General features: G+C 39.1%; 1 protein-coding gene across 3 annotated transcripts in view; it reads left to right on the top strand.

Moving 5' to 3' along the window:
- The window catches only part of sh2d3cb (SH2 domain containing 3Cb), a 44,401-nt gene extending 35,288 nt beyond the window's left edge, over positions 1-9,113 (top strand). For 2 of the 3 annotated variants that reach the window (XM_035997118.1, XM_031304985.2), the window contains 6 exons: positions 1,102-1,568; positions 2,559-2,674; positions 3,744-3,915; positions 4,930-5,041; positions 5,571-5,777; positions 8,734-9,113. In XM_035997118.1, coding sequence (XP_035853011.1) covers positions 1,102-1,568; positions 2,559-2,674; positions 3,744-3,915; positions 4,930-5,041; positions 5,571-5,777; positions 8,734-8,903 — 1,244 coding nt within the window. In that variant the 3' untranslated portion in view covers positions 8,904-9,113. The remainder of the gene's footprint in view (positions 1-1,101; positions 1,569-2,558; positions 2,675-3,743; positions 3,916-4,929; positions 5,042-5,570; positions 5,778-8,733) is intronic. The other variant, XM_031304987.2, reaches the window with a different exon arrangement.
- Positions 9,114-13,278: the final 4,165 nt, after the last annotated feature.

Genomic DNA, 13,278 nt, shown 5'->3' with positions numbered 1-13,278 from the left:
TTTTCTGGGATTTGGGGTGTTATGTTGTGTCTCTGGTGCTTCCACACACATACAAACTTTGAAAAAAATCCATCCATGCTGTTTAGAGTGAGATACAGTTTCTGAATGTGTCCTGCCTTCAGTCTCTGGGTGAGCTGTTCAAAATCGGCACGGCTTGTGACGTCACAAGCCGAAACGAGCAGGCTGACCGCAACCATTAGCTCGTTAGCATGCTAATGCTAGCATGCTACCTCGTTCTCAATAGCAAAGCACTGCTACAACACACACAAGTTCACCATAATCTACAAAAGAACTACTTCCATGTGCGCCCTCATTTAGAAGTCTCCCAGCTAATCCTGCCTTGTAACTGACCGAAGTTGTAGAAACAGCCTTTCTTTTACTGTCTATGGAGCTAGCTAGCTGACATGATCTACATCTGAGCTACTGGGCATGTGCAGTGCAATCAAAGATGGTACAGAAGAAGAAGAAGAAAAGAGGTCTCACTCTGTAGCTAAAACAGAGACCAGCTGAAAAGAGGATCTGCAGCAGTGAGAGAGAGCACTGCAGTACAACAAAAATATGGTGTTTTTTGAAAATTAAACCATGTAAACCTATTCTGGTACAACCTTAAAATACAATTATGAACCTGAAAATGAGCAAAATATGGCTGCTTTAACATCTACATGCAGTAGATAACGTATTCTTAGTCATGGTTGTTAAGTCAGTGTGTTGAACCTTGAAGGTTATCATAGCATGTAACCAAACATTGTGCTCATGCATGAACTACATGTACCTTTAATACAGCCAATGTTTTTTTGTGAGACAAATGACCTAAAACAAATATGCTTCACACAGAAGGTGAAGGATTTTGTCAGGGAAAAAAACAATCTACCTTTTGAAACAAGTCAACTCTACCTTAGACTCTAGATGTCATATACACTCTAGCCTCAAATAGAGTATATCAGGCTGGAGATATACTTTGTGTTTTTCTGATTGTCTGTAAATCGCATTTAAAAAAACTAAAACCTTAATCATTTGATGGGCCGACAGCGTAAAAAGGGACTGAAACACATTATAGAGTTCATAAAATGTCTCCTTTTCCCTCTTTTCTTCCGTCTCCAGCTCCACAGTCTAGAAGCCCTAGCAGTAGCCGGGCAGCCAGCGTGGCTCCATCCCCGTCCCTCTCCAGGCGCTTTGATAACACCCGACCCCTGCCCTCTCCTAAAAGCACCCTCCGCAGACAGTGTAACAACAGACCCCAACCTCTTCTGAACCAGGACTCCCCGTCCTCTGATGCAGGTGGAAGCTGCTACACAGAGCTGTACCCTGGCCCCCAGAGCTACGTAGAGAGGCTGCGGGTGGAGGAAGGGTCAGTGGGCATCGATCAGCTGAGGTTGGAGGACGGGAACGTGTACTTCTCGCCAGTGGTGGAGGCGGTCTCATCTTTCAAACCGAGCAGGTATCTGTCGCCGCTGATGCCCAAGGAGAATAAGCCTTTGGAAGTGGGCATCCTGCGGAGGGTGAAGGAGCTGCTGGCGGAGGTCGACCCCAGGACAGCGGCCAAACAGATCACCAAGGCTGACTGCATGGTACTGTTTAAAGCTGCTGTAATCAATATTTTTTAGAATAACAATGGCTAAAATTACTATTTATAATGTGAAAAGGTTTGCTTGTTGTGTTATCATCCAACTCAACAGTTCTCCTCAACTATACCGAATACTTTAGTCTCTTAAGGCTCTGACACAGAATTTTATCATTTCCAGATGCAACAGCTGTTGTCAGGGGAAAAGCTCTGTGCCCTAGCATGTAAACCAGTCCAATCTGCTAGTTTCCTGCTTCAAAACATACTATGCAATGCCCCAACTTGCATGTATCACTCAGAGCCACGTTGTTGTGTTGTTCTGATTGGTTGTAGGTCTATTGAATTGTGTGTAGAGGTATTTTGGTCTGCACCGTTGGAAAACGCCCTTGGAAATCAAAAATGAACTGAGAGGTTCCAGAGTAATACGCATTTGCGAATCAGTCTGGCAATGCCATGCTATCTACCCCCAGAAGCAAACAGCAGAAAGGCACAGTTAGAAACCAGCTAGTGAAGAAAGCGGAACTTTAAGCAACTGAAGAGACATGTATTTTCCTCAGGAGTTGGCACAAATCAAAACAGAGCTAAAAGGAGAGCTCTACTGGACATTCATCAGGTGGACACAAACATCACTTTAAATGAATGCTTATGTTGCTCAGTATCTGCTGGTGTGTAGATTGGGAACTGCTCGTCTAACTATAAGATGATAACGTGCCAATGTTGTGTTTTAATGCACATTGGTAATAATAATTTACAATGTTTTTCTTTACACAGATTAAGTGATAACGCATGACGAGGTGTTCAGAGTCAAACGTGAATATGGGCTGATATCTCAGAGTGCATTGTCTTGCTCATAAAATCAACCCTAACTAAAGAAAACCTAAATCAAACACATCACACACATATATAGGGCTACACATGAAGTGCATTAAATCACCCAGCCACATATAAAGACGCACAGTCAGGAGTAGATCAATAAAACTATGTCTGTGTTTCTCAGGTGGCCAGAATTCTGGAGGTGACCCCGGAGGTGCAAAGGATGATGGGAGTTAGTTCTGGGATGGAGCTGCTTACGTTACCGCATGGCACACAGTTAAGACTGGACCTACTGGAGAGGTGAGAAAGAATTCAGAAATCCTGGGCACCCTAACCCAGACAACCTAGTCCAACCAGTAGTTCTCAATCAGAATACTCAATCAGAAGGGTGTTTCTTTATTGTCGCCAACGATCTTTGGCCGAGTACAGAAAGAGGCTTAGAGAGCAGCCCCAAATTTCATTGATGGAATTAAGGTCAACCAGCTGCAGCTGCTGGAATTTGCTGGCGGTGGCGTCATTTAAACCGGTAAAAAGCAACAGTCAGCACAGGCAACAGAAATCCTCAGGAAAACACAGTTGCATTTCTGTTGGCCTTCTCTCAATTGGAAATCAACAAAGCCCCTTTCATTCATGCAATGGGTCAGAGAGATGACGACCACTCTGAAATTAGCAAAAGTCAGGTATTCAGTATGTGGGTCTTGCAAAACGTTGTATACAACTTAGCCCCCTTTTATGGGATACGTACAAACTTTGTCTTTTGCTTGAATTAAGCCTTTTCTTGTAATAGCAAATTAATCCTGTGTTTGTTTTACTACCAAAATTATAGCACAAAAACACTTAAGAAGATGACTTTCATAGTCTGACTCAGTCTATATGCAAGCATCTTGCACATTTTCTTTTTATATCTATTTAATACTTTATATATTTTTAAGCATGCACAGTCTATTTAGATATATATTGTTTGCTTTATGTATTTGAATGGGATTTAGATTTGGAAATGCACTTTGTACTCATTCCTCTGAATAGAAAAATATTTAACAAGCTATCATGCTAAATGTTACATGTTAAATGTTAGCAGGTTCCCCTAAACGTGACAAAGTACAGCATGAAATTATGAGAATGAATGAAAGTGTAAAACTGAGACTGTACAGAGGATAGACCCTTTGATTTAGGTTACAACACGGCATGTTTAAAGTTTTTCCTAAGAACAGAAAAGTTGTCTCTCCATTTTTCAAACATCCAACAGTTTGGTTTTCTTTTTGGGAGAAATGAAAATGTTCCTCCTGAAGCAAAATATGATTGTTGTTGTCATTCTAATGCCTGGTGAATATGAGGATATGATTGTGATATATGAGCTAAACTCCTGCAGGTTCCAAACCATGGCGATCATGCTGGCTGTGGATGTGTTGGGCTGCACAGGGACGACTGAGGAGCGGGCCGGCCTGCTACATAAAATCATCCAAATCGCAGCTGAGCTCAAGAGCACCATGGGCAACATGTTCGGGTTCGCTGCCGTCATGAGAGCTCTAGAGCTGCCGCAGGTACATATGCGTCACTTAGACTGGAGTTACATTGATTGGATGATTTTTGGGGGTATTTTTGCCTTTATTGATAGAAATAGTGGAGACAGACAGGAACTATGAGGAGATATGCAAGAGGTGTCCCTGCTGAACATGAAAGAGGCTAAAGTTGAAATATTAAGACATTATGTGTCACTAAGGTTATCCTCTGCAATAAAACCTGCAGTATAACCCCTCACCCACTGTCCATAAAAAACAATTAGCACGGCTGTACTTTGATAATACTGCAGCATGGCCATATTATCTTTGATTGGTGTTATAAATTCAAAATAATGTATAGGTCCGTCCTGTTCTTTATGTCAAAGTTAACATGACCTGGTAAGTTAGAAAAGGTATCATAAATGCCTTATCGCTATTTTTAGTAGAGAAAACAACTCCTAAATCGTATTTGTCATTCATTTTTTGTGTTTTTTTTTTTAAAGTTTGTATTCAAGAGATTATCTTTTACAGAATCACATCACTGCATCACCTGTGACTGTACTGATAAATAATATAAATACAGTATAACATCATGTCAAATTACCCCTTTAAGGTTATTCCATGTCAGAATAAACACCTAACAAAGAAACAAGAAAATAAATAAAATACAAAATCTAAAAACCTTTCTTGTACTTTTTCATTAAAATGAATTATTATTATTATTATTATTATTATTATTATTATTATTATTATTATTATTTATTTAATTTTGTAAGCGGTTGAGATAAACATCACATCCAGTGGAATCCCATTACACATTTTTGCCCTCCAAAACACTATAGAGGTAAGATATTGTTTTTAATTGAGAGTTAAAATAATGTTTGAGGCTTCTAAAGGTAGCTCTCAGTTCTCAGTCCAAGCGCAAGTAGAAGTGTAAAATGGGCTGGTTTAGAAACTAAACGGACTCGAGTGTAAATCCCTGGTTCTTCTGGGGGCACCAGGGGGGCCTCACTCCTTACTGCCAGGTTTTAATGGTGATGTTTTACTTTCTCTAAGGTGTCTCGTCTGGAGCAGACCTGGACGGCGTTACGACAGCGACACACAGAGGGGGCTATTCTCTACGAGAAAACTCTGAGGCCGTTCATGAAGAGCCTTAATGACGGGAGAGGTAAGGGTTCCTCCACTGCACGGTCCATTCGTAAAACACATCTTCCTTTAAACCTGTTAACATCCACCGGGTCGCCGGTGGTGCGTGAGTTATGACATGTTACATAATAAGTATTTAAACACAAAAGTTCAAAACTTTTGTCAATATGGACATGCTGTACATCGTTTGATTGGTAAAATTTTCTGCAATTCAATCATTCAGTTCATTTAACTGAAATCGTAAGCACCAAAGCATTATTCATGATCTTAGTGCTCATGCAAAATGATGACGCTTCTCTACCTGTAGGCTAGAAATAAATAACTATTTTTAACCATGTTTGAACTGCTGTAGTGTATGTTGTGTTTTAATCACATGCTAATGAAGCACAGTTTCAGAAACTAGACGAATTTAGGTTACAAATGAAGCCTCATACGTGCATTTTGGCCTTGCAATTCTTCTGTTATAAGCTTTTCCCTTTGGGAAAGGGAAATAGACGAAAATCAAGCAAAAGAGGTAAAACATTGACTCTGTCGGTGTGTCTGTCCTCCAGAAAGCTGTCCGCTGTCCAGCACCACCTTCCCTCACGTCCTACCCCTCCTGTCCCTGCTGGAGAAGAGCATAGCGGTGGGTGAGGGGACAGAGCCGTGGGAGACGGTGGAAGTCGGGGTGGACGTGGTCATGTTCCACCTGGGGGCGGCGAGGACCATTGCTCAGCTGGGGGGCATCTACCGCTCCAACGCTGAGAGCAAACTGCAAGGTAAGAGAGTGGAGAGAGGTGGGCTGCTGATCAAAACTGGTCAAAGGAAAATTATATCTGCATTATTTATGAACAACCAAATTAAAGTAATAGTTTAAGTCTGCAGATACCTGTAGGATTTGAAACTTTGTCTTTGGTGCCTTCCAGTGGTGGTATCAAAAAGAGTCTGTGGCATTAATACACTTAGAGAATAACCCAGTGTTTATTCATCCAGCTGTTGAACAGTGGCGAGTCTAGAGGGGGGGCCCAGAGTGGCACCCGCCCCCCCTGAAATATGATTGCCCCCCGGTACCCACCCCCAATCCATTGTGCTGGAGTGCTGTCAATCTGACAAATTTGATTTCCATTGGATCAGAGTACTGTCACTTTGCATCCTGATCTGCCAATTCCTGCCTTTCCATTTGGTAAATGGATATAGCGACATGCACAAGTACGGGCTATTGTTTCCTGGGCAACAGCCAGTTTGCCCTGATTGGCTGAGCTGCCCCTCTGGAGGAAAAGAGCCTAAATAAACTTTTTTTTCTTTTCTTTTTTTTTTTTTTTTGCTGTTGTGGCTGCATCAATACAATAAGCAATAGTAAAGTTAAATCAAATTAAATCACCATATCATTGAATTTTGTGTTCATTTATTTTGCCACTTACTATCACCCAGTGATGCCCTCTGCCCCCAGTTACGTGACTTTGTTCATATTCTCACAAAAGTAGCACTGCATGTGAAAGAGAGGGAAGGCCCTTCCACCTTCATGTGAGTTTTTGAAGATATGAAGATAATGACAGTAAAATATTATATCTACTTGTGTCTTGTATAATGTGCAGCTTGTAACGTTTACACCAAGTCGCGCAACATTGCCTTATACTGACGTCTCATTTTTAAAGAAAACAACACATTTTATTCTTAATCGTCACTGTACAGTGTAGTAAAATTCTATAACTGCATTTTAACATCAGGGATGTGATGGTTTGGCCTCTTGAATCATGCTAGATTATACATTGTTTACAGTCAGTATGTGACGGGAATTTTCAACCAACAAGCAGATGTAACGTTAGTATGACACCCACACATGTATGGTCACATTTGTGTTTAAGTTATTTGTTTTGTATGTATAATCAACATGCAGAGTACATACGTACATATCATTCATTTTAAAAGTAATTATTATGCTAATCATTTTGGGTTATGGGATACATTTATGTTTTAATTTGTACTTCTATCCTCTGTAGTTTCCTCAGAAGCAAGTGCTTAAAACACACGTTATGTTTACATGATTTAACTGAAGCGCTTAAAGCATATATGTTGTGTTTACATATTTTAACTGAAGTACTTATAGCATACATGCAATGTTTACGGAATTTAGCTGAAGTGCTTAAAGCATATATATAATGTTTACATAATTGAACTAAAGTGCTTTCAGCATATATATATAATGTTTACATAATTTAACTGAAGTGCTTTAAGCATATATATTATGTTTACGTAATTTAACTAAGTGCTTAAAGCACATATGTCAAATTCAAAGCCTGTGGGCCATATCTGGCCCCTCGCAAATTTTAATCCAGTCCGCATATCAATTTAGGTTCACAATAAATTTGATCCCGCCTAGTTGTGTGCCAATCCAAAAATAACCCCCTAACCCTAACCCTAACCCTAACTGCAATTACACAACACTCAAAGCAGAATTTGGCAGATTTGCCAACTTTGACACTCTTTGAAATTCCTACACAACTAGTGGGTTTGTATATTCAGGTCTGTGAAAAAGGCTGTTGTCAGTTGGCTGTGTGGTAACCTGCTTTTAAAAATGTAATCAGAATGCATTGATTTGCTAAATTCTATGATGGCTAAGGAACTGTTTTGCTGACTTTTTTAGGCTTTATGTGGACCAAACTCAATGTGAGAAGGCTATATGAGACATGCAATAAAACAGTCAAAGATATTTTACTTTTTTGATTAAATAAAAGCATGTCAATAAACTACATGTCTGGCCCTTGATGTGATTCTCATTTTTAAGTGTGGCCCTTAGTTAAATTGAGTTTGACACCCCTGGCGTAAAGCATATATGTTATATTTACCAGAGTTAAATGATGGTGCCTTTTTTACAGGTTAGAGCAATAGCCTCTCCAAATGTCTGTGCACGTCTCTGAATGGATATATACTTTAAACACACATTGTATGGCAACTGTGTACTTTTTGAAATTTCGAGGCCAGTTTAAAAGTAGGAATATATGGAACACACTGTAGAGCACTTGTTGCTGTAAGAAATACATTGTGTATTGCACTTTATTTCTGTTATGTTTCCAATTATGTAAAAACTGTGTACATCAAGGTTTTCTTTGTTGAAGTGTGAGGCAAGTTTATTGTAAGTGTATTGCACTTTATTTTTATACAGTTCTGTGACATAAAAAATCTTCCCAGCCCTTGTCACATTACCAATTAATGTTTCCATATATCCAAATGTTTGCCTTAAGTGAAATTACATTGTGTTGTTCTATGCTATCCAGTATTTCCTATATTTCTAAGCAGATATATTATGCTGTATTCTGTCCCCCCCTTTGACTGATTATTGGTCCCCCCCTGTGCCACCCCACTTTAAAAAATCCTGGAATCACCCTTGCTACTAAAACCTTTGTCTTTCAAACATTTCTTGAAATAATGTAACTGTCAACATTAAGGGTCTCCATCCACTTCTGTGGGCTGCCGCTTTATTTAAAGTAAAAAAGCTAAATAACATAACCTGACGCTGGTAATTTACCTGTTCTGTTTAAAATGTGTTTTATCAGACAATGCTTTTTTAACCTAAGTTCGGCCCAGTTATAGAGTAAGATGCCTTTTTTCCAGTTGTGTTTTTTTCTGAATTTATTATTTGAAGAAGAAAAAGATTTTAAAAATGCAGGTGAAAGTGAAAAAAAAGAATCTTGTTATTATGAGCAAATTGTGAACTCTGTGATGTTGATGTTGCAGGATTCCAGGAGCAGGCAGAGATCCTGGAGCTCTTCCTGACTGACTTCCAGATGAGGCTGCTGTGGGGGAGCAGGGGAGCCGAGGAGAGCCAGGCTCTGCGATACGCCAAGTTTGACCAGGTGCTGACAGCCTTGTCCAACAGGCTGGAGCCGCCTGTCCGACCGTGCTGACCCAAGACCTGTTTTGAATGACTTAGTTTATCCGGGATGAGCTCAGAAACACCTAGATGCAGATGATGGTGGAGGCACTGGAAGTATGAAGTAGTACAGCACCCTGGAGGACAGAAGATGCAAACCAAGAAGCTACAAAATGTACAGTCGACTTGGACGGCATCACAGCTCCTGCTTTGGTGCTTTTTTTAAAACAAAAATGTATTTTCATTTACCAATATCTATATTCTTAACTAGGGGTGTAACGGTACGCAAAAATCACGGTTCGGTACGTACCTCGGTTTTAAAGTTTCATTTTCGGTACAGTAAGGGAAAGAAATGCAAACATTAAACTGCAGGTTGTTTACTACTATAAACTTTTTTTAACAATTTGTTTACACTTTTTTAAACACTTTTTAATAAAATATAATAAATAAAATATATATAAAATAAAAAAAAGAATAAGAAATAAAATGCTGCTGCAAAGTTCTCCACTAAATAAAATACTCTCAGTCTCAAACCAATATCACATAATAAAATATAATGAAAAATATAAATAAATAACTATGGATTACTGTGCAGCATTACCAATCCCAGCTTGTCAACAACCGAGTATGGTCGTAGATCAGCTGCTATAAAAACACCAATTGCTTTCGTTATTGCGTTGGCCCGATCGGATTTACCAGCAAAGGTCTGTTTAAATGCCAACGGGAGCTGCGTTTGAATTACGGTCGTTTTTTTCCTTGTAGTAGTGATGTTCACGCTCGCGTGATGCCTTTTCAAGTGCGTTAGCAAGTTTGAAGTGTTGCCAGAAACATACCCGATCATTACTGAGCAATGTCGGCACACTGCTTTCGTCTTATCAACTAGTCTTTGTCCGTTGACGTATTTCACTGGGAAACCGAAGCGTTCCCAAACAGGAGACCTTAATGATATGGGTGGCTCTTCAAGCTCCGGCTTGTCCGTACTGTCTATGGGCTTGTCTGCATTGGCCATGACGCTAGCTAGCGAGAGGCTGAGCTAAAGCGTGCCGTGTACGTTGTTGTACAGCACGCGGTGTGTGTGATTTTTATTTTTTTCCCCAAACCACTTCAGCGGAAATCCCGCCCTGCAGTCGATTTCATTGGTTTAGGTTACAGTGACGGCGGGTAGGTTTAGAGATCAGTGTTTGGTGTAGGCAATCTGTACAGTGATTGACATATTGACATGACCAATGAAAACTTTAGAATCAGCTGCAGGGCGGGATTTGCGCTGAACGCGGAGACTTCCGCCACTTAATATGTTCGTGTGGAAACACGAAAATTGACCTATGTTCCGCACACAAAAGATTGCGTTCGGCCATTCGGTGCACATGTGCACCGTACCGAAAGCCCTGTATCAAAACAGTCCGGTACGAATACACGTACCGTTACACCCCTATTCTTAACACAACTTTAGTGTTTCAAAGTGCCAATTCCAGAGGACTCCATGTATCCAACAAGGAACCAAAAATGTGAACAAAAGATATCTGTGTAAATATGCAGTACTGTGCCAGGTTCTGTCATGGTACGGTGCTTTTGTTCTGCAGAAAAAAACAGGAAGTTGTTTTCTGTTTTCGTGGAAACATCTTTTGTGATGAGGCCGTGCCTCTCAGTCTGTTAGCTTAATGTATAGCAATGTTTTTATGTCTGCTTGAAGGCTGGACCTTCCCTAAATCTAAAACTGTATGTCATATTGTACAACCCAATAACAGAATAACATTGTATCTACATTTCCAGTTTATTGTATAATGTTTATCATAATGTGTTAATCATTAGGATTTTCTAATTTAAAGTGAGTATTTAATGTAATCTGGGTTGAGATTACCACTATGTGAAGTGGAAGTGATTGAGCTAAAGGTGAACTGATTCTAACCACATGAGTGCAGCACACAGGCACAGATTATTTCTATTACTTTACATAGTATTAATGTCTAAAATTGATCTGAAATGTGAAATGGAAATAAAGCAGTTTACCTCACTGTCTAGCCAGTTTATCGGATGAATGAAAGAAACATGGGATTTTTGAAATGTTCTTTGAGGTGTTGTGATATTTGATATTGATATTTGTGCAAGATGGTGTGATCACAAATGTACTGTATCTGTGAAGGAGCACACAGTAAGTATTTCACAACCTTTCCAAACAGGTCACTCAAAGGCTACCGATTTGTTCTCTCTTAAGGAAACCTTAATCTCTCTAAAGCAGGGTTTTTCAACATGTTTTAGGCCAAGGACCCCTTAACTGAAAGAGAGACAGAGCAAGGACCCCCTACTACATATTTTGTATAAAATAAAGTTGCATATTAAACTGGGCCTACAATAATGTGTAGGGTGGCCTGAAGCCTTTGTACATACCTTTTTGGTGCATAGAATACTAAGCTATTAAAATAATAATTGTTATCATGATTTTATAAATCATGTTTAAATGTTAAACATACATGTGGCACACTGAATCCGTAGGATTACCTGTGTCTGTGGATGGCTATCTTAGAGACTACCTTACCTATAGGCCAGTTAGCCTATCAGTGGGTTTTTTTCACAAATAGGTTGATTTACATTTGCTAATAATTTGTTGGATACATTTTCAGACATTTTAATTTTTGAAAAAAACTTTCAAGAAATGAACAATAATTTGGTGGCCCCCCCTGCAGTAACTCTGAGGACCCTCTAGGGGTCCTGGACCCCTTGTTGAAGATAGCTGCTCTAAAGTGGTTGGTTGTCTAACCGTCATAAAAAGTTACATTTTTACTACAGTAGTATTAATGTGGAAATGGGAGCATTTCCACATTAATACTACTGTGGTGCAATTATTAGTACTGTAGCTTATCAATGTCTATTTTGAGTGTCCTTTTTTTGAGTGAAATCCTACTAATGAAACATAATCAGCTATTACAGCAACGTTTCTAATCTATTCTATTCTATTCTAGCGTGAGCAGAGATGAGTGTCTGTCCCAGAAGGTAAGGTTTCACTGAGAATATACAAAAAAATCCAATTTCCATTTGTTTTGTGTTATTCAGAGGAGCACAAACTACGAGAAATAAGTTTTTTAGTAACACAGCGTGGGTCACAGGAGATTTCTAATGTATTTATATTTGCTTGATATTTATTGACATTTTTCCTTTATTAGAAAGTTCACTGTAGAGAGTGACATGAAACAAAGGATTTCAGAAAGAAAAAGACAGATGTTGCCATTAATTTGTTTTTATCTTTGACCACTAGGCCACGCTGCTTTTACTAAAAGAGAAAATAACGAAAAGAAATGAAAATGCTTAACAGTCCAACCCCCAAAATATACAATTTTCTAATTATATAAAACAGAGAAAAGCAACAAATCCTCCTAACTTTGAAGTGTTATTTAGCCCGACAAGCCAGTATGATATGGTTGGTATGCACAGATTCCTTAGGTCTTCTAATCATATAAGACTAATACCTTCAGCTTTAAAACTAAGCCCTCTTCGCCTTTTAAAGACAGTAATGTTGGCCGAGATCGAAAATATTTGTCACAGTTAGGGGGGCCAGAGGGGGGTCCAGGCTTAATATTGAAGGGGCACTGGCCCCCCTCTAGAACCGTCAGAGTTCAAATCTTAGAAACAACAGTCTGTTTCCATAGTTGCATTGTTCCATTTGTTGCACGAGTCTTTAATTAGTGCATGTTTCGGTCAATTACCCTAATGCGGATATATTTAAGAGAATATAACAAGATTATATAATTTATCCAGCACCAGAGCACTGCTTGGAATCAAACTGAGGGCATTGAGGTTACAAACACCCCCAACATGCTGTTTTTGTATTTTGTATTTTTCTGGCTGGTGGAGTGGAGGTCTAAAATAGACAGCTTTTATTGCATCTTCTCCTATTCAATATGCTGTCTTTTTCACCATGGTCAAGTAGAAACTTGCAACATTTCAGCTTTTTTTCTCCGGGCATTTTCACTCAGGTATTTCTATGCACAAATTGTAGATAAGCGCTGAAACAGATGGATGGAAACATGCCTAATAAAATCAACCATCATGCAATGATAGAAGGCTTTTTTATGGACTGTCTGACTGATGACTTTCTTCAAGTCTGCATGTAAAAAAGGCCAAAAAGAAAATGAAAAAACAACTTAAACTTACACTTACTTAAAAGTATAGCAAGAATTAAGTATAAAGAATGAATTTCCTTCGTGTGACTGTACTCCCTAACTGAACTTAGTTTGGGCAAATGCATAATGTATGTGTCTTAGTTTTTTTTGGGATAAAGGCTGATAAGTTATATTCATTCCAAGTGCAACTCTTCTGTGACAAAACTTTATTTAGCAGCAACATGAAACACAGACATACCTCCCTTTTTATATAATTTTCTTAGTCTGAGAAAGTAAACAAATTCAAAATAAGAT

The sequence above is a fragment of the Sander lucioperca genome, chromosome 2 (assembly GCF_008315115.2).
Source record: "Sander lucioperca isolate FBNREF2018 chromosome 2, SLUC_FBN_1.2, whole genome shotgun sequence".
Classification (NCBI taxonomy): Eukaryota; Metazoa; Chordata; class Actinopteri; order Perciformes; family Percidae; genus Sander; species Sander lucioperca.
Note: the sequence above shows the minus strand (reverse complement) of the source record. Positions and strands in the feature narration are given on the sequence as shown.